Consider the following 19,885-nt stretch of genomic DNA (forward strand, 5'->3'; position numbering starts at 1 on the left):
ACTATTTTTGGGTGTAATTTTTGTTATGTACATGCTGTGTGTTAGAAATATTGTATAAATGGACAACTTTGTGTAAAGAAAAAATGTGTTTTCATTTTCTTTCCACATTTTCCAAAAACTTGTAGAAAAAAATGACATGTTCAGAAGACTCATTATGGTCAAGAAATTATATGTATAATTTATGCTCCAAGAACGCCTGACTGTGCTCCCTGCATGTTGGGCCTCTGTATGTGGCCACGCTGTGTAAAAGTTTCAAACACTTGGTATCGCCATACTCAGGAATAGTAGAATGTGTTTTGCGGTGTAATTTGTGCTATGCATATGCTCGGTGTGAGAAATAACCTGCTAATATAACAATTTTGTGGAAATCTGGATTTTGCAAAGAATTGTGGAAAAAAATGACAACTTCAAAAAACTCACCATGCCTCTTACTAAATACCTTTGAATGTCTACTTTCCAAAAAGGGGTGATTTGGGGGGTGTTTGTACTTTCCCGGCTTGTTAGGGCCTCAAGAAATGATAGGCCGTCAGTACATCAGGTGTGTTCAATATTCTGAGATTGGCACCATAGCTTGTGGACTCTAACTTTTTTAAAGATCAAATAATATACACCGATTTGGGTTATTTTTGCCAAAGATATGTAGCAGTATAAATTTTGGGCAAAATTTATGAAGAAAAATGACTAATTTGCTAAATTTTATAACAAACGAAGAAAAATGCATTTTTTTTAACAGAATTTTTGGTCTTTTTTCTTTTATAGCGCAAAAAATAAAAACCTAGCAGTGATTAAATACCACCAAAAGAAAGCTCTATTTGTGTGAAAAAAAAGGACAAAAATTTCATATAAAAAAGGTACAGTGTTGCATGACTGAGTAATTGTCATTCAAAATGTGAGAGCACCAAAAGCTGAAAATTGGTCTGGTTAGGAAGGGGATTTAAGTGCCCAGTGGTCAAGTGGTTAAGCCCCATCAGATCTGTTTTTTTGCTAGCTATGAGTTTAAAGGATAAGTTCACATTCATATCCGTCCATATTCAATGGTGTAACATGTTACAAAAAAAAAAATGTGCATTATTTTTTGTTAAAAAGTGAACTTATCCTGCAACACATAGGCCTCAATAAAGAATTCACCACTTAAGGACCAAGCCTCTGAGAGGCGTCGCTAGCAGGGGTTAAAACCACCCCGCTAGCGGCCGAAAGCGCTGGTAAAGCCCGGCTAAAAATAGCGGCGCTTTACCGCCGACGGCCCCGACGCCCCAGTGTGAAAAGACTCTAAAGAAAATTGATTCCAATAGGATCTGGCAGATCATTAATGCAGGGCAAAAAGATTATTTTGCCAGCTTCCTAATCCATAACTGGCTAGTACACAGGCTGCTCAGCGCTCACTCAACACATCCCAGAAATTCAATGCATTAAAAAGTGTAGACCCCAGTTACTGGTCACAGGGTCCCAAAACCAGCTTGCATGTGTGTTGTGGCAGGTACGATGTATACCTGCCCGCCATGGAGTTAAACATGTTCACTTCACATATTGTATAAGATGGGGATTTGAATACACATATACCATCATCATCAAAAGCCAAGTTATTTCAGAGGCAAAAGAGACTAGGAAACCCTAGTAAACATATAGCCAAGATGAAAGTGTAAAAAATGTGAAAGCTAATCCCAAGCATTAGAACAAGTAAATGTTTTTAGGCATTATATAATTTTATTTCAGTCTGTGCATTTTAGGTGTGCTCTCTCATTCGGGATGATTTAATTGTCCAGACAAGAGAAATGACAGGGGATGCGGGAAGTAATTTTAAAACTCTGTAAGCAAAGTAAACAAATACTAAAAACTCAGCAGATCTGTATAGAAGCAGCATAAAACAAAGCCTATGTTCAGGTGACACAAACTATGCAACATTCCCATTAAACAGGCATTTGTGAACAGTCTGATGACAGCATGCAATTAAAAGCAGATGATGTTATTTCCGTTTAAAAGCTCAATGTGGGACCATTACTTAAACAAATCACTAATTGCCCTTGTGACAAGTGTTGTCTGGGACAAAATGAAGGGAAATCAAAAGTTAATGGTTGTCTCTTCCATTTTGGAGATGCTTCTACTCATACTTCCTGTTTTGTCTGCAATACAGAAAGTGAGAGAAAGTATTCCCAAAGGGGATACAGATAAAACAGTCAATTCAAAAAGAATTTAGTTTGAGTTGTATTTTAAGCTAAAATATTTCAGTAATTTGCTTTTCACACACGCTGTTCCAGAAGCAAATATTTACAGCAGAGCTCCATCCAAAAGGGATCGTTCCGCTTTAAGACCTCCACCCCACTCCCCCTCCACCAAATTGGGGGGCACCTGGTTTTGACAGGCAATCTGAGCAGAAATTCATCCACCACCCAGCAGTCTTCTGGGACACATCATAGGTTCCAGAAGACTGCGGAACCATTAACAGGGCACATCACAGTTCGCCCAGTGGGGAGCCCCAAGCTGTCACAGCCGGGTGCCGACAGTTGAGACGCCAGCACCAGAAAACCAAGGGAAGGAACAGCTCAGACGAGCACATCACAGGATACTGGGACAGGTGATTGTCTGTTAAAAGTCAGCAGCTACAGTTTTTGCAGCTGCTATTTATTAAAATACAAAAATGACTGGAGCTCCTCTTTTAAAGTGCCATCTAAAAAAAGTGGTTAGATTAAACCACTGCTTCACAAAGTTACACAATCACTGCAATGCCCAAGAGCAGCATGTAATTATGCAGACAGTATATTTACTGTGGGGTGTTTGCCATTACCATACTTCACCTACCAGGACTCAGCTATGTTAGCATCACCTTTATACATCACCCAGCAAATATCTGCAAGGTTTCCCTTTCCTGCCCCCACTCTGTCTGCTAAAGAATCCCATAACGGCTCTCTGCCATATCCATCTAACACAAACTTCTTTCCCAAAAAAAATAGCCAGTGATCACAAAAGTCAACATGTATCACCTTATTCTAGTACAGAAATCTCCATAGGTTATCTAGTAGGAACCCTGTCATATTGCAGCAAGCTGTGGACAGTAAAGCTGGCCGTAGATGGATCGCAATTTGGTTGGTTCATCAGGGACTGACCAATTTATTCCTTTAAGGCAGTTTCCACCCAAGAGCAGTCAATCTAAGGTCTGACTGCTCTGGAATGGGCTTGTTGGCAAATGTTGCTTTGATTAAGGCTACAGGCAGCCGATTGGTGTATTCTGATGGCAGGGGAGTGCTCGCTGTCAGAATACAATACAGCAGGGAGGATTTCCCCCTCCACCATGCTTGTGTGGAAGGGGGGTCATCTGTTCAGCTTTTCTGAACTGCATGCTGACTGATACAGTGCTTCCAGAAAGCATTTACAGCGCTTCACTTTTTTCACATTTTGTTATGTTACAGCCTTATTCCAAAAAGGATTAAATTCATAATTTTCCTCAAAATTCTACAAACAATACCCCAGAATGACAATGTTAAAAAAGTTTGTTTGAAATCTTTGCAAATGTATTAAAAATAAAAAAAAATCCCATGTACACAAGTATTGACAGCCTTTGCCATGATTTGAAATTGAGCTCAGGTGCATCCTGTTTGGACCGATCATCTTTGAGTTGTTTCTACAACTTGATTAGAGTCCACCTTTGGTAAACTCCATGATTTGCAAAGGCACACACCTGTCGATATAAGGTCCCACAGTTAAGAGTGCATGTCAGAGCACAAACCAAGCCATGAAGTCCAAGAAACTGGCTGTAGACCTCCGAGAATAGATTGTATTGAGGCACAGATCTGGGGAAGGGTACAGAAACATTTCTGCAGCATTAAAGGTCCCAATGAGCACAGTGGCCTCCATCATCCGTAAATGGAAGAAGTTTGGATCCACCAGGACTCTTCCTAGAGCGGGCCCAGCCAAACTGAGCGATCGGGGAGAAGGACCTTAGTCAGGGAGATGACCAAGAACCAGATGGTCACTCTGACAGAGCTCCATTGTTTCTCTGTGGAGAAAGGAGAAACTTCCAGGAGAACAACCATCTCTGCAGCACTCCATTAATCAGGCCTGTATAGCAGAGTGGCCAGGCGGAAGCCACTCCTCCATAAAAGGCACACCTGGAGTTTGCCAAAAGGTACCTGAAGGACTGTCAGACCACGAGAAAGAAAATTCTCTGTTCTGATGAAACAAAGATTTAACTCTTTGGCCTGAATAACAACCATCATGCCTGGAGGGAACCAAGCACTGCTCATCACCTGGCCAATACCATCCCTACAGTGAAGCATGGTGGTGGCAGCATTGTGCTGTGGTGATGTTTTTCAGCGGCAGGAACTGGGAGAGTAGTCAGGATCGAGGGAAAGATGAATGTAGCAATGTATAGAGACATCCTTTATGAAAACCTGCTCCAGAGCGCTCTGAACCTAAGACTAGGGCAAAGGTTCATCTTCCAACAGGTCAACGACCCTAAGCACACAGCCAAGATAACAAAGGAGTGGCTATGGGACAACTCTGCGAATGTCCTTGAGTGGCCCAAGCAGAGCCCAGACTTGATCCCGATTGAACATCTCTGGAGAGATCTGAAATTGGCTGTGCACTGACGTTTGCCATCCAACCTGATGGAGCTTGAGAGGTCCTGCAAAGAAGAATAGTAAAAACTGCCCAAAAATAGGTGTGCCAAGCTTGTAGCATCATACTGAAAAAGACTTGAGGCTGTAATTGGTGCCAAATGTGCTTCAACAAAGTATTTAGCAACGGCTGTGAATACTTTTGTACGTTTTTTTTTTTTTTTAATAAATTTGCAAAGATTTTAAAACAAACTTCTTTCACAATGTCATTACGGGGTATTGTTTGTAGAATTTTGAGAAAAATAATGAATTTAATCCATTTTGGAATAAGGCTGTAACATAACAAAATGTGGAAAAAGTGTGAAGTGTTGTAAATACTTTCCGGATGCACTGTGTATATAGGGGGGGAAAAAAAAAAAAAAAAAACCTGAAACGTGTATGGCCTGCTTAAAGCCAGCCATAGATGGAGCGAATTTCTCTCCCACAATCGCAGGTGGAAGGAAAGAAATTTGACAGTGTTGACAGGGGAATCCCTTCCACTGAGCCATTGTGTTTTCCTGGCAGGGGAATCCATCACTGCTGGGAGTACACAGTGCTAATTCCCAGCAGAATAAACAGCCCCTAGCGATAATCGCATTTACAATCCGGCAGGCCTGCCCATTCATGGTTAAATAGTGTATGGCTGGCTTAACTCTGAGAATAGATCACTGCTCCTACCTACCTTCAAAGAAAATATTCTCACTTGTAATTGTGAGAGCACAAACATGTTAACTGAACCTTAAGCACGCTTTAACCGCCTGACCGAACGGCTCACGCCGATATACATCAGCAGAAGGGCGCATACAGGCAGATTAACGTACCTGTACGTTGCCCTTTAAGAAGTGGTTTGCGGGTGGGCGTGCCGCGACCTCTGAGTGTGATCGCGGGTCCCACGGACCCGATGTCCCCGATGGATACCCGCAATCGTCTCACGGAAAGGAAGAACAGGGAAATGCTGATGTAAACAAGCATTTCCCTGCTCTGCCTAATGACACTGATCACCGCTCCCTGTAATCGGGAGCGCTGATCAGTGTCATGTCACACGTAGCCCAGCCCCCCCAGTTAGAATCACTCCCTAGGACACACTTAACCCCTACAGCGCCACAGTGGTTAACCCCTTCACTGCCAGTCACATTTACACAGTAATCAGTTCATTTTTAATTGCACTGATCGCTGTATAAATGTGAATGGTGCCAAAAGTTTCTGATCTGTCCGCCATAATGTTGCAGTCGCGATAATAAAAAAAAAAAAAAAAAAAAAAAACACGCTGATCGCCGCCATTACTAGTAAAAAAAGAAAAAAATATAAATAAAAATGCCATAAAACTACCCCCTACTTTGTAGACGCAATAACTTTTGCGCAAACCAATCAAACGCTTATTGCGATTTTTTTCTCCAAAAATATGTAGAATACGTATCGGCCTAAACTGAGGAAAAAAATTTTTTTATATATTTTTTGGGGATATTTATTATAGCAAAAAGTAAAAAATAAAGCGTTTTTTTTCAAAATTGTCACTATTTTTTTGTTTATAGCGCAAAAAATAAAAACCGCAGAGGTGATCAAATACCACCAAAAGAAAGCTCTATTTGTGGGGGTAATAGGGCGTCAATTTTGTTTGGGAGCAATGCCGCACGACCGCGCAATTGTCAGTTAAAGCGACGCAGTGCCGACTCGCAAAAAGTGCTCTGGTTTTTGGGCAGCCAAATGGTCCGGGGCTTAAGTGGTTAATAAAGGATCTAATGAATTCCTTTTTAAATGTAAAAACACAGCTATTTACCACCCAGACAGCTCAAGTACTATTCTCTGGGAAACTGCTTCATTCATTTAAATGACATGTTGAGAAAAAACATAGAAGTTGCCTATAGTAACAGGTTATTAAATCAGAAGATCCAAAGATCTAAACCGACTTTTCTTCTAAAAGCTGAATTTTGCCCTATCCAAATCTAAGTTAAGCAGGCTCAATGACTCAATTGTGCACATTTAATACACCTACATGGCTTGATAACTTTCAAATAAGCCAAAATGCTTACTGGTAACCTGTGTGTGTTTGACTCGAACTTGAAAGGCTATGCTCTCTCTGCTGCGATTCATACTATTGGCAATGTATTGTGATCTCCCTGCTGTTCTGGTTTTTTCAAGCCTCAAATCAGCTTCCAGAAAACTTAAGCAGCCCTTAGACCCCTTTCACACTGGGGCGCTTTGCAGGTGCTACAGCGCTAAAAATGGCGCCTGCAAAGCGCACTCCAGTGTGAAAGCCCGAGGGTTTTTACACTGGAGCGGTGCGCTGGCAGGACACTAAAAAAAGTCCTGCTAGAAGCATCTTTGGAGCGGTGTGTATACTGCTCCTGCCCATTGAAATGAATGGGGCAGCGCGGCTATACCGCCGCCAAAGCGCTGCTGCAGCATTGCTTTGCGGTGGTTTTAACCCTTTCCTCGGCCGCTAGCAGGGGGGTAAAACTGCCCCGCTAGCGGCCAAATAGCGCCGCTTTACCGCCGGCGGCCGCACCGCCCCGGTGCGAGAAGGGTCATAGATTAGTCCGTTTTTTTAATTCAACCAGCAAGTTGAGTGAAAAAACAGACTCAATGTAGATGAGGGAATCCAACAGGGTGCTTGTACAGAAGTCGACTGGTAGTTCATTTCTGCATGCGGATGTAAAATCCTTTAACCACTAGATGACCAGCCGGCGCAGTTATACTGTAGCAGATTGGCTCCCCTGGGCAAATCACCGTAGCTGTATGTTTGCCGCTTTAAGACCTCTAGAGGGCACGCGCGTGGTGCAACGGCGGAGCCGATGTCTGCCGGGCACCCACGATCGCTCCTGAGAGAGACAGAGCGAAGATCTGTCAATGTACACAGACAGATCTCCGTTCTGTTAGGAGAGAGGAGACAGATCTGTTGTTCATACTAAGTATGAAATGAACAGCGATCGGTCTCCTCCTCCAGGCAGTCAAATCCCCCCCCCCCAGTTGGATTCACTCCCTAGGACAGTTAACCCTTTGATCGCCCCCTAGTGTTTACCCATTCCCTGCCAATGACATTTATACAGTAATCAGTGGCTATTTTTAGCTCTGATCGCTGTATAAATGTCACTGGTCCCAAAAAAGTGTCAAAAAAGTGTCCTGTCTGCCGCAATCCTGCTAAAATTTGCAGATCACCGCCATTACTAGTAAAAAAATAAATAAAAATTATAATAAAAATGCCATAAATATATCCCCGATTTTGTAGACGCTATAACTTTTGTGCAAACCAATCAATATACACTTATTGCAATTTTTTTTACCAAAAATAGGTAAAATACATATTGACCTAAGCTGAGGAAAAAAATATTTTTGGGGGGGCTATTTATTATAGCAAAAAGTAAAAAAATTGTTGCTCTTTTTTGTTTATAACGCAAAAAATAAAAATTACAGAGGTGATCAAATACCACCAAAAGAAATCTCTATTTGTGGGGGAAAAAAAGACGTCAATTTTGTTTGGGAATAGAGTCACACGACCGCGCAATTGTCAGTTAAAGCGACGCAGTGCCGTATCGCAAAAAATGGCCTGGTCTTTCCGGGGCTTAAGTGGTTAACAAGTAAAAAAGCAAAAAAAAAAAAATAATAATTCAAGTTACCGTTCACTTTCTTGTTCCCCTGAAGGCACTAGTGACGTAGCCCCAGGCACACAGATGTCCCTTCGGAAGGCAACATAACTAGTGCCTTCAAGGAGATCTCATCTCTCCTATGCGCCATATGGAACTAAACTCATTTGCATCTTGGGGAAGACTTAAAAAATAAACAAATTAATGTTGTATGGTGCATGTCGTTATGTGCTCCATCTTGGACATGCACAGTATAATATTGTGAGCCGAGGGAGGACCAAATAAAAATGGCAGTGCGGGAGTAGGGACAAAGGCTGCACAGCCTGAAAAAGCCACAATAACAAAGAAAGCAGCATGGATATCTGAAAGTGTATTTGTTTATGTACACTGTATTACATATTATTGCCATTTTCTGTAGAGGATGATGTGGGAGGGTTTAAAAGGTTCACTTTAAGGGCTGATTTACACTAAAAGTGCTCTCTGAAGTGCATCTGCATTTGGATTGCTCTTCATAGAACATTTGGCAGTTGGTAAGGAGGCAACGTACAGCCTCTTCGTCATCCGTTTTAACCAACCTGCAAAGTAAAGGCATATGTGCTAGTATGTATCGCATACTAGCACATAATGTGAAACTTACACGAAGCCCTCAACCGATGCATTGTCACCGCTGGAGGACGCATCTATCTTCATCCGTCTTCCAACCGGGTCTGCGTACTCCAGCTGTGTGACTAGCCAGAGCCGTGTGAGGTCACTGCAGCGCATGCACGCGGGAGCCGCCGGTCACAGCACAGGGCTCTTTAGGAACGGCGCGGGTGGCCGTTTCTTCAGAGTGCATGCGCTGATGGCGCACGTTTAGTAGATATTTACAGTACCTATTGGTAAGCCTTATTATAGGCTTACCTATAGGTACAATTAATCAATAGGAGTTTACAACCACTTTAAACACTGCACTCCACTATCCATTCAATGAAAATGTATTAGTTAGGGTTTCAGCATACTTTACAGAAAAAAAAACACATTTCCCAAAAGAACTTTAGCATTCATATGAAATGATTTTGGCTGTGCCAGTCATGTCGTATAAGAAACCGGGCAGGGAATGCAGAATGCTTTAAAAGGGAATGTATAGTAGTTTTGCGCTTATTTTACTTTAGCCATGGCAAATAAAAATGAAACTATTTGTTGTAGTAATAGATAACCATGGTCTTCTATCCAGCCAGTAGAGGGAGTCTGCTCACATGTAACAAACAATCACTTTCAAGCTGTGCTGAAACAAGTCTCATTCATCAGCGGTGACTCCCCATGCTTATCAGAATTAGTCCAAGGGTTTTTCTTTTTAGAAGACTAACAGAGCAAGGAAATCCTTCTCTCTTAATGGATACGTTTTATTTAAAAAAAAAAAAAAAAAAAATGAATAAATGCACTTTTTTGTGCAGGTAAAAAAAATATGTGCATTTATTATTTTTTTGTTGCAGACACCTGTAAAGCATTGCACCAGCTATTAGCAGATCGCTCATGCCATGCAGGTCTCCTGCACCCGGTCAGTGTATCTGCTTACCCGTACATCCCATATGGGTAAGCAGATACTCTCTGACAGGAAGAATCAATGAACTATCAGAGCACCGTGGTAGTTCATTGGTAACTACAAGCCAAAAGCCGCTAAAATCGGGTGGAAAATGCAGCATGTTCCCAAAGGTGAACTTATCGTTTAAGCTCAAAAGTTTATTTGTGAAACAAAGGTTGTATAAAAAAAATTAAGTGATCTAAAGGGCCCAGGAATTGAACAGGAATATGCTACGCATTCCTGTACGATTCACATGCGGTTATTCCCTTCCAGGTGTAACAGATACTTGCGCCCCTGGTAGCATGATGTGGTTCCTCCTTCAGATTCATATGTTCTACAGTGACATAAGAGGTAATGGGTGGAACCAAAGCATGCAATGGGAGGAGCAGGTATGCGTCACACCCAAAAGTGTAATACCTGCAGCAGTGAAATTTGAAGAGAAGGGCCTCTGGAAAGGTAAGCATGCTCTTTTATAGCCTGGGCTGTGTTTACAAGGTACCCTGTGGTGAGCGTCACTTCATGGATGGTTTATTTGCTTGCATGTCACATAAATATACATTTTCTTTTATGATCAGGACTAAACCTCTACATTTTGTAAAAAAAATAAAATCTAAAGGCTGGCCATACATGTTTAATTTTCTTGTAAAATTTCCCTTTAGACTCGGTTCACACAGGGACGACTTGTCAGGCGACAAGTCGCCTCCCGTTCTGTACAATGGAACCGTTCTAATCGCTCCGACTTAGAAAAAGGTTCCTGTACGACTTTGGGGGCGACTTGCATAGACTTCTATACAGAAGTCGTTTTGCAAGTCGCCGCGGAAGTCATTTGCAGGTCGCCTCGCTGAGGCGACCTGCAAGTCGTGCCGCCCGTGTGTGAACCGGGTCTTAGGTTTACCTTAAACTATGTAGTCCAAGGGCCTGCCTAATTCGATACAGACGGAAGTTGCTTTGTTTTGACCTCATATTATATGGTTTTTGGTAAATCTAAAGGAAAATTGTACAAGAGAATTTAACATGTATGGCCAAGCCTTAGTCTAGTGAAATACTGCCTTTGAAAACTTACTTTTTCCAGACAGCAAGAGGAGCTCCAGGCCCTGTTCGCATATTACCAGATAATCTTAACTGCTCTGCTCAGAAAAAGCCTGTTTAGGGAGCTCAAATAACTCAAATGCCCCAACACGCATAAATGAATGAGTCAGAAAAGTTTACAACATATTGTATTCTCTCAAGTCATTTATCATCCCACAGTGAACTTTTAGTCAAAAAGCACATCACATTTAACATTTATAAAAAGAAAATACAAAAAATAACTCAACAAAAATACAAGAGTATATGAGCCTTACAATAATGTTGCTGTAATTATAGACTTTTTCCTTACTATGGCTTGGAGATTATATTTCTCCTATACAATATCTCCAATCACACAGGATCAAATCATTCACAGGGTAAACACCCTGCTGTAACGGACATTGAGATTCTGTATATACAGGCACTCTCTTTAAAGCTTAACACACAGCAAAAATACATTAGTTTGTAAATGTGGAAGTTTTCTGATCATTTAAAGTAAAGGCTAAAAAAGGCACAGTTTAAATACCTTGCCCCCCTAATTAATAAATATGCTGCTTGCAATAAATCAATAAATACAGTGTAAATGCCGGTTTCCTCTTTTTTTTTTTCTTTTTGAGCGGTCATGTGGCTACAGAGCTTTGTCTGCTGTGTATCAGTGCAATGCTTGCTACTCTCCACCCCTTGATAACATTACAACGGTGACATCACAGCTAAGTGAACTCAGTACTGTCATCAAGCCTCATTTATGTGACTGGTGACTGCTCCAAAGTGTGTGTGTGTGTGTGGGGGGGGGGGGGGGGGGGGGGGTATTGATTTATTGCAAACAGTATGAGGCATATTAACTAGAGGGGGGGACAAGGCCTTAAACCTTATTTTAGTCTTTCTCCTATTTTAAATTCACATTTGATAAAAATATGCAAAAATGTACAAGTCCAGTTCATTACAGTAAAGCTGTAGAAACCTAAAGCAGCGTGACCTACCATTTGTAAACAGTTTCCATAGTTGTCAACGGAAGTAAAAGTTTCCTGGCTTCTTAAATATGAATTCCAGTTATTGTAAATTTTTACGGTTACATTGGTCCAGCTTGGAGCAATATTGTGTATATATATATATATATATATATATATATATACACACACACACACACCATACCTGGCAGATGCCCCTGGAAACTGGAAATAACTAAATTGGACACCGCTTCTCCAGTGGTCTCCTCTTGCTTCTGTGTCCTGAGCGGCTGGCCTGCTGCATTGAGAACACAAGTAGGCGGCAACTTGGCAGAGATACCATTTGTCATCTGCCTGCCTCTCCATCTCATCCAGAGAAGGCTTTTCATTGATTCAGAAAATGCAAACCAGTCTCTGCATGGTGGGCGTGCTGAGCAGCCAACCTCCTGTGTTCAGAATGCCTCAGCCCAGCCACTCGGCACGAGACACAGAAGCAAGTGGAGATCACTAGAGTAACGGTGTCTACTTAAATGATTTCCTGCTTCCAATGGCATCAGCCAGGTATGGTGTATATATATACATTTACATTAGTCCAAGCTGGACCAATGTTAACTATGTATAAAATACCCCTACCTGAAAGTCAGCTTTAAAGCCAAACTCCAGCCAAACTAATATTTGGGATAGACATGCAAGAACACTTAAATTGTTTTTATAGCCGTTCATACCCCAATTGTTTTAATCTCCCTTTCTAAGCCCATGTAAGCAGGAAAAGAAATAAGAGCAAAAAAAGGGAATTATTTCACTTCCTGTTCTGACAGGAAGGGGGAACTTTGCCAACAAGGACATACACAAAAAAATAAAATAAATTCCCCACTCAGTCCAAAACAAAATATAGAACAAACGATTTGGCTGTAGCTGTGCTTTAACTTTTTAGGTGTTGAACCAATTTTGTTTTTCCTCACTTGTTAAGATTAAAATTTTTGGCCTAAAAATTACTTAAAATCCCAAATACGTTACACAATTTCAGAAAGAAGAGGACCTGTGGAATAAAAGATGGCAGTTGAAAATTTTAAAGTCACAAGAAATTAACTAAACTTTATCAAACCAATATTTGCAGAATAAATACAATACATTTTAGTGTACAAAAACATAATATCTATTTTTTTGTAGAACAAAGATGAGACTGTGTCAAGCCAATACCAACTATGTCAGGCCTCAAAAAATTGGATTTTTATAACAGCTTACATGTAAAATCCTTTTCTTTGAAGTACATCACGGGACACAGAGCCATAGTAGTTACTATGTGGATTATAGGCCACCTTCAGGTGATGGACACTGGCACACCCTAAGAAAGGAAGTCCACTTCCTATATAACCCCTCCCACTACTGGGAGTACCTCAGTTTTTGTAGCAAAGCAATACACGTGTATACTAGAAAAAGGGGCGGGACCTGTGTCCGGTGATGTACTTCAAAGAAAATGATTTTTACAGGTAAGCGGTTATAAAAATCCTATTTTCTTATTGTACATCACGGGACACAGAGCCATAGTAATTACTATGTGGGATGTCCCATAGCAATGCCAACTGAGGGGAGGGAGACACAACAGAATTAGGGCAACATGAGACTAGAGGAGTTATACTGCTGCCTGCAGCACACTACGCCCAAAGGCGATATCCTCATGGCCTTTTTACATTCACCTGATAAAATCTGGTAAATATATGGACTGAAGACCAAGTTGAGACCTTGCAGATTTGAACCATGGAAGCTTGGTGATGCACCCCTACAAAGCACTAACAGCCCTAGTGGAGTGTGCTTGAATATGAAAAGGTGGAACTTTCCTCCTTAAACCATAAGCTTGAACAATCACTTGTTGAATCCATTTAGAAATAGTAGATTTTGATGCTGCCTGACCTCTTTTAGGACCTTAAGGCAACACAAACAAAAACATTTGTTTTTCAAATCTGAACAGTCGTTCTTAAATAGATTTTACTGCTCTCACCACATCAAGAGAATGTAGTGACTTTTCTTCCGCAGAACGGGGTTCCGGGAAAAAATGAAGGTAGAACAATATCCTGGTTTAAATGAAAATCTGAGACTACCCTAGGTAGAAAATTAGGATGAGGACATAATACATCCTAATCCTTGTGAATAATTAAATATGGCTCTTTACAAGAAAGAGCAGCCAACTCTGATATAGTTCTTGCAGAAGATATGGCTGCCAGCAAAACTAGTTTCCTTGTCAAAAATGATCAAGGCAATATGTCGTATCGACTCCAAAGGCTGTTTCTGTAATGCCGACAGGACTAAAGTCCCAAGGGTTAAGGGGTGACTTAACCAGAGGTTTTAAGCCGCGTTACCCCCCGAACAGAGCTACAAACCAAAGAGTGAAGCAAGGGGTCGCTAAAAAAATACAGAGAAGGCCGAAATCTGGTCCTTGATAGTACTCAAGACCGGCTTAATTTCTAATCCCATCTGTAGAAAGTCAAGGATTCTACCTATGATATATTTCCTGGGGTGCCAACCCCTGGATTCATACCAGGAGACACATGCCTTCCAGACTCTATAATATATGACTCTGCAGGCTGGGTTCCTTGCATTAACCAGAGTAGACTCCACTGAACCTGACAGCCCACGCTTCTCCAGAATGTGGGTCTCAATAGCCAAACCGATAAATTTAGCGTTTGTAAAGTAGTATGGAATACCGGACCTTGCGAGAGAAGGTTTGGCCGTGGCGGTAGAGTCCATGGGTCCCCTACCGCCATCTTTACGATATCTGCATACCAAGATTTCCTGGGCCACGCTGGGGACCACAAGAATCACAGACTTCCCTTCCTGCTTGATCCTGCGAAGAAGTCGTGGGAGCAGGCAGAATAGGAGGGAATGCATAAATCAGTGAGAACTGATTCCACGGCAATAGCAAGGCATCTGTTTCGTATGTTAGCAGATCATTTGTTGAAGATATCTGCTGACAACTCAAGTAGTCCGCCTGCCAATTTTCTATTCCCAGAATGAAGACTGCCGATTCGCAAACTACATTGTTTTCTGCCCAAGATAGGATATGACTCACCTTTCTCTGGGGCACACAACTTCTTGTGCCCCCTTGGTGATTAATATAGGCCATTGCTGTGGCATTGTTGGACTGAATCCTGGTGGGACAATTCCGTAAACTGAACATTCAGGCCCTCAGGACCAAGTGCTCTGCCTGAATTTCTAGAATGTTAATGTGCAAGGCCATTTCTAATCTGGGTCACTTCTCTTGGACAGTTGCTTCTTCCAGAACTGCTCCCCAACCCAAAAAAAGCTGTCATATGTTGTTACCACTTCCCAAGTAACTGAAGGAAGGATTTTCCCCTTTGCAAATTTTTGGTTATTAACCATAAACTGAGGCTCCGGTGCACCCTGCCTACAGCACCTGGTATTTCCAGTCAGTCTCCCATCCAGGCACTAACCAGGCCTGACCCCGCTTAGCTTCCAAGATCCGACGAGATCGGGCGCTTTCACATTGGGAATCTAGAGCTTGAACCCTTTGTTCCAAGCCGATAGGATACTGTTTTGCAGCAGTCTCGAATGAAACTGAGCATAAGGAACATCCTTGCATGAAGCCACCATCTTTCCCAACAACCTCATGCAAAGCTGAATAGAATTCATCTTGCTTCGACCACCTGAATCAGTTCCTTTTATGGCGCTCATCTTTGCCTGGGGCAAGAATACCCTTTTCTGGGTGTATCTATGATCAGACCCAAGTATTTTAGCCTTCTTCATGGTTTTAAAGAAGATTTCTTCTAGGTTGAGAATCCGACCTGGATATTCTAGGTAGTTGAATGTGGTGACCATATTTTGGTCTAAGCGGGCTAGCGACTTGTCTATCAAGAACAGATCATCTAGGTAAACCATAATCGTTATACCTTGGGCCCTTAATCTGGCTAGAAGAGAGGCCAGAACCTTTATAAACACTCAAGGTGCAGTAGCTAGACCAAAAATCAGAGCTACACACTGAAAATGAAGATTTTCCACCTTGAAAAGTAGCTATTACTAGTGAGCGAGGAAATAGGCACCTTTGATGTCGATTGACACCAGAAGTTCTCCTCCTTGTAGAATGGAGATAACTGATTGAATTGACTCCATGCGAAAAAAAAGAGTGGTTATATACAGGAATTGAATTTCGATTTTTGAGATCCAGAATGTCCATTCGGTTTTGGAAAGAGAAGGTTTGAACCAAACCCCAACCTCTGCTCTTATATGGGGACCACCATGATCATTTTTTGCCAAAAGATGGCCCAATGCTTGAGAGAAAGAGCTCTTTTTCTCTGGAACCTTAGGAACGTTTGATCTGAGAAAATGAGGAGACGGGAACTCTAGTTTGTACCTTGGAGCTATTGAGGAAGTCCCCCCATCTGTCTCGACACTCTTCCTGCCCGGTCCTTGAGAACTGCAGAAGAATTACCCCTACTCGAGCGAGTGGGGGCACTCTTAAGGAGGCTTCAGTATTTTGTAGGTTTCCTCCCCTAGACCTCTTTTGTTCCTGGGGTTGACCCTGGGGATTACCCTTTGAACTTGACGGCGGAGGCCGTCATAACTGCCTAGAGTTTTTAAAATGAAAATACATTTACTCCTTTCCTTAAATGGCAATGGGGTACTTTTTCAACTAGAATTTCTTTGGCTGTATTACCTAAACCATCCTCAAATAGCTACCGCAAAAGGCAGACTAGCCAGGAGCTTCTTGCAGGGTGCTTAGCGAAGGGCGCAAGGCCTGAAGGATAGAATCTCTCATAGCAACTATTGCAAACATAAAGCTGCTAGTAGCTTGCCAAATCCTGAGCTTCCTGAGCAGGATAACCTTGAACACCTGTTTAAACTGGTCTCTCAACGATTAACCAGTTACTATCTGTGCAGGCTGAGACACTTAATCTGCCAGAAAAAGTGTTTTTTTTTTTTTAATAGGAATTCCAACTTTTTATCCATTGGATCCCTAAGCATTTGTCTGCCAGACAAGTCAAACTCTTATTCCCAGAGGATATAGCAGCGGTAATTGCTGGTAGTGAATTTTCTCCACCATAGGATAAAGTGTGAAAAAACTTTTTAGGAGGGAAAAAAATGCTTATCTGGGTGATCCACTAGGATACAAAAAAGCTTTTCCAGCAATGAATGGACAGGAAAGGTATGCACAGCTTGAGGAGGCTTTAGCGAACCCAAACACTCAGTTAAGGGTACATAAATGTGGAGCGGACCATTCAGCAAGAAACTGTACCATCAATCTTACAGATTGTAAAAGCTGATCCACCCGCATTTTACACCCCAGAAGAGGAGTCATTAGCCTCACCATGGTCCCCTGAGGGAATTCATCTTCTCCTGCCCATAGTTCCTCAGATTGGGATGCGATCAAAGCCGCTAACCTTTTTTTGTTTTTTTTCAATCCTAACATGGCTGGGGAAAAAAGACTTTTAGTAACAAACAGGGGCTGCAGTGTTGAAAACAGTTGCAAATATTTCATGGCCGATGCTCACTCTGACCAGCTACCACCCTCTCAGAGGAGGATGCCATTGTAGAGAGGAGTAGGCTTTCCAGAGCTTGAGGGAGACCCTTGTAGCCCTTTTTTGGGGGTGTTTAAACCGCCCTTCTGACCTTAGCCCGATGTACAAAAGCAGAGGTACTATCAGAAGAAATCTCAGCCACTGCCGCTGCTATTAATGCTTAGCCTGATGCAAATAGTAAATGTGTCAAATAGGAAATGCCGGGGACCCTCAGGGAACCCACACTCCTGGCCCTGTAATAGCACCCCGCCAGTAAAACTTTATGGATCTAAAATACCAAGTACTGGATCCCGGGGTCCAGCTCTCTAAAAAGACAGTAAAACCTTGTTTGTTTGGAAACGAGGCCCGGGTGCCATTCAATTCGGCCTAAAAGACACTTTGAATGGATCCGGCTGCATAGCTAGCCCCAGCAAGGACTGCTCCAGTGAAGCTCAGCACAGCACATCTTTACTCGTGACCAACAGCTTGGAAAGCTGGCAAAAAACCTGAGGTACTCCCAGTAGTGGGAGGGGTTATATAGGGAGTGGACTTCCTGTCTTAGGGTGTGCCAGTGTCCATCACCTGAAGGTGGCCTATAACCCACATAGTAACTACTATGGCTCTGTGTCCCGTGATGTACGATAAGAAATCCATATGCCTACAAAACTACCACAAATTACGATGTTGTAGTAATTGCACATCGGCAAGGTTTTAACATTTTTACAGCTTATCAGTTTAGAGATGACTGTAAAATGATGGCCCTAAAATTATTCCTCTCACTCTGGTGTGCGTGATTATACTCAATACGTGTTACACCATCACTTTACATATGCATTCTAGGTGTATATTTAAAATGGTGTTCCCTTGTGAGCCAAATGCATGAGAATTTAAATCTCTCCTGGTGACAAAGTTTTACTGACCTGGAAATGAAAAATGCCTAAGCTGTCCTTTTTTTCTACATAATTTTGGAGAAGGCAACAGTCCCTTAGGAAAAAGTGCCTTGGCCACATGGAGTAAATAAAAAAGTGAAAAATGTCAGTGAAAGAGTTAATACAAAGCATGCGTCATTAATTCTCCCTAGGCTGTACAGCATTGAAGAACATTTTCTTTTGATAATTGCTAAATGTAGTGAACTGTAAAAAAACTCTGGCTTGTAGACATTTTGGCATTTGAAGAAGTGATTGTGAGTATAAAAAGCAGAAAACTCCCACATCTTAAAGCAAACTAAGCGTTTTACTCGCTCTTCAAACAGCTGGCATAGGGTACCTGTATTCTCTAAGAGAGTCTTTGGCGTGTTGGGTTTGTTAATGATTTCTACAAGTTGGTGCAACACCATTGGAACATAAGGCTGCATTTCAAGTCCTAAAAAAATAAAATAAAAACAAGCTTCTTAGTTAAGACACCTACTGCGTATTCACATTCACAATAGGAGAAAAAAAATTTGACACAAAGGTCTTTCACTTTCAGGTTATACTGGAGCATTGGACAATGGAAAACAGTAGGCCAGCCAGAGAACAATTCAGCTACCAGCATGCCACAGTTTTGTAGCACAGCAGTACAGAGTATGATCATAAACACAGCGTAGTGGAACATATTTCCCTCAAGAGACTCCAAGAGAAGTATTTCACAATAAGTACAAAAATCCTATTTTCTTTCTTATCCACTGGAGGGACACAAAATATTTCACCTTTGGGATGTCCACCTGCTAGTACTTGGAAAACACGTAAAAAGACGACCAGGTGGCAACGTTGCTTAATGCCGAAAATCCAAAGAATCACTAACTGATCTAGTAAATTGCACCTTGATAGGAAAGGGTGGGTCCTAATCCTTGAGACCATAAGCTTAAATGATGGTCTGTCTGAGCCACCTAAAGATAATGGAAGAAGCAGCACATGCATCCTTAGGGCTCCATTCACATCTAGGCGTCCCAGTTTGTGTGCGGAATCGCCGGGATTCTGCCTGCAATCCCGAATCGCTGCTAATCACCAGACGCCCTTGCGATCCCCATAACTTCCAATGGCAGCCTGATTGCGGTGCAATTTTGCTGAGATTGTCGCCTGACGAATCGCGGTAAAATCGTGCAAACAGAATCGCAGCTCGCCTGTCGTCCCAAAAGAAGTTTGGGAACTTCTTTTGGAGCAACAGGCATACCGCAAGGGTGCCCTGTGATTTGCAGCGATTAAGGATCACGGGCAGAATCGCAACTATTCTGCCTGCAATCTGGGATGCCTGGATGTGAAAGGAGCCTTAAGAGATCATCTGGGATGAAGAGGGGAATCAGTCTTTCTGAAAGAAGCAATGGCCAAGAAATAGACTCCCTCAGCCTAAACCACATCCAGAGAATGGAGGGAAATTCACTTTGGTCCACTGTAGCCGGTAAAAAGGGTGAAAGGCAGAAAATACCTTAGGTAAGAAGTCCTGGGCCTCAACACCACCATGTCAACATGCACAACCAGAAAAACCTCCTTTTAGGATAAGGATGCAAGTTCAACTTTCGCCTTGCAGAGATGAAAGCTACAAAGAACACTACCTTGTGGGTAGGAGTAGATGCAAGAATGTTTGACCGGTTCAAACAGCAGCTTGTGAAGTGCAGAGAGAACTAGATTCAGATCTAACACATTGGAACAAA

At 42.0% G+C, this 19,885-nt stretch overlaps 1 protein-coding gene across 3 annotated transcripts in view; it reads right to left on the reverse strand.

The window, feature by feature from the left end:
- TNPO1 (transportin 1) overlaps positions 1-19,885 on the reverse strand; it is a 197,193-nt gene that overhangs the window by 16,747 nt on the left and 160,561 nt on the right. For all 3 annotated transcript variants that reach the window (XR_012243279.1, XM_073624364.1, XM_073624357.1), the window contains exon 19: positions 18,523-18,618. Coding sequence is in view for 2 of the 3 variants with exons in the window: in XM_073624364.1 (XP_073480465.1) it covers positions 18,523-18,618 (96 nt within the window). In the remaining variant the exon portion in view is untranslated. The remainder of the gene's footprint in view (positions 1-18,522; positions 18,619-19,885) is intronic.

This window comes from Aquarana catesbeiana, linkage group LG01 (genome assembly GCF_042186555.1).
Source record: "Aquarana catesbeiana isolate 2022-GZ linkage group LG01, ASM4218655v1, whole genome shotgun sequence".
Classification (NCBI taxonomy): domain Eukaryota; kingdom Metazoa; phylum Chordata; class Amphibia; order Anura; family Ranidae; genus Aquarana; species Aquarana catesbeiana.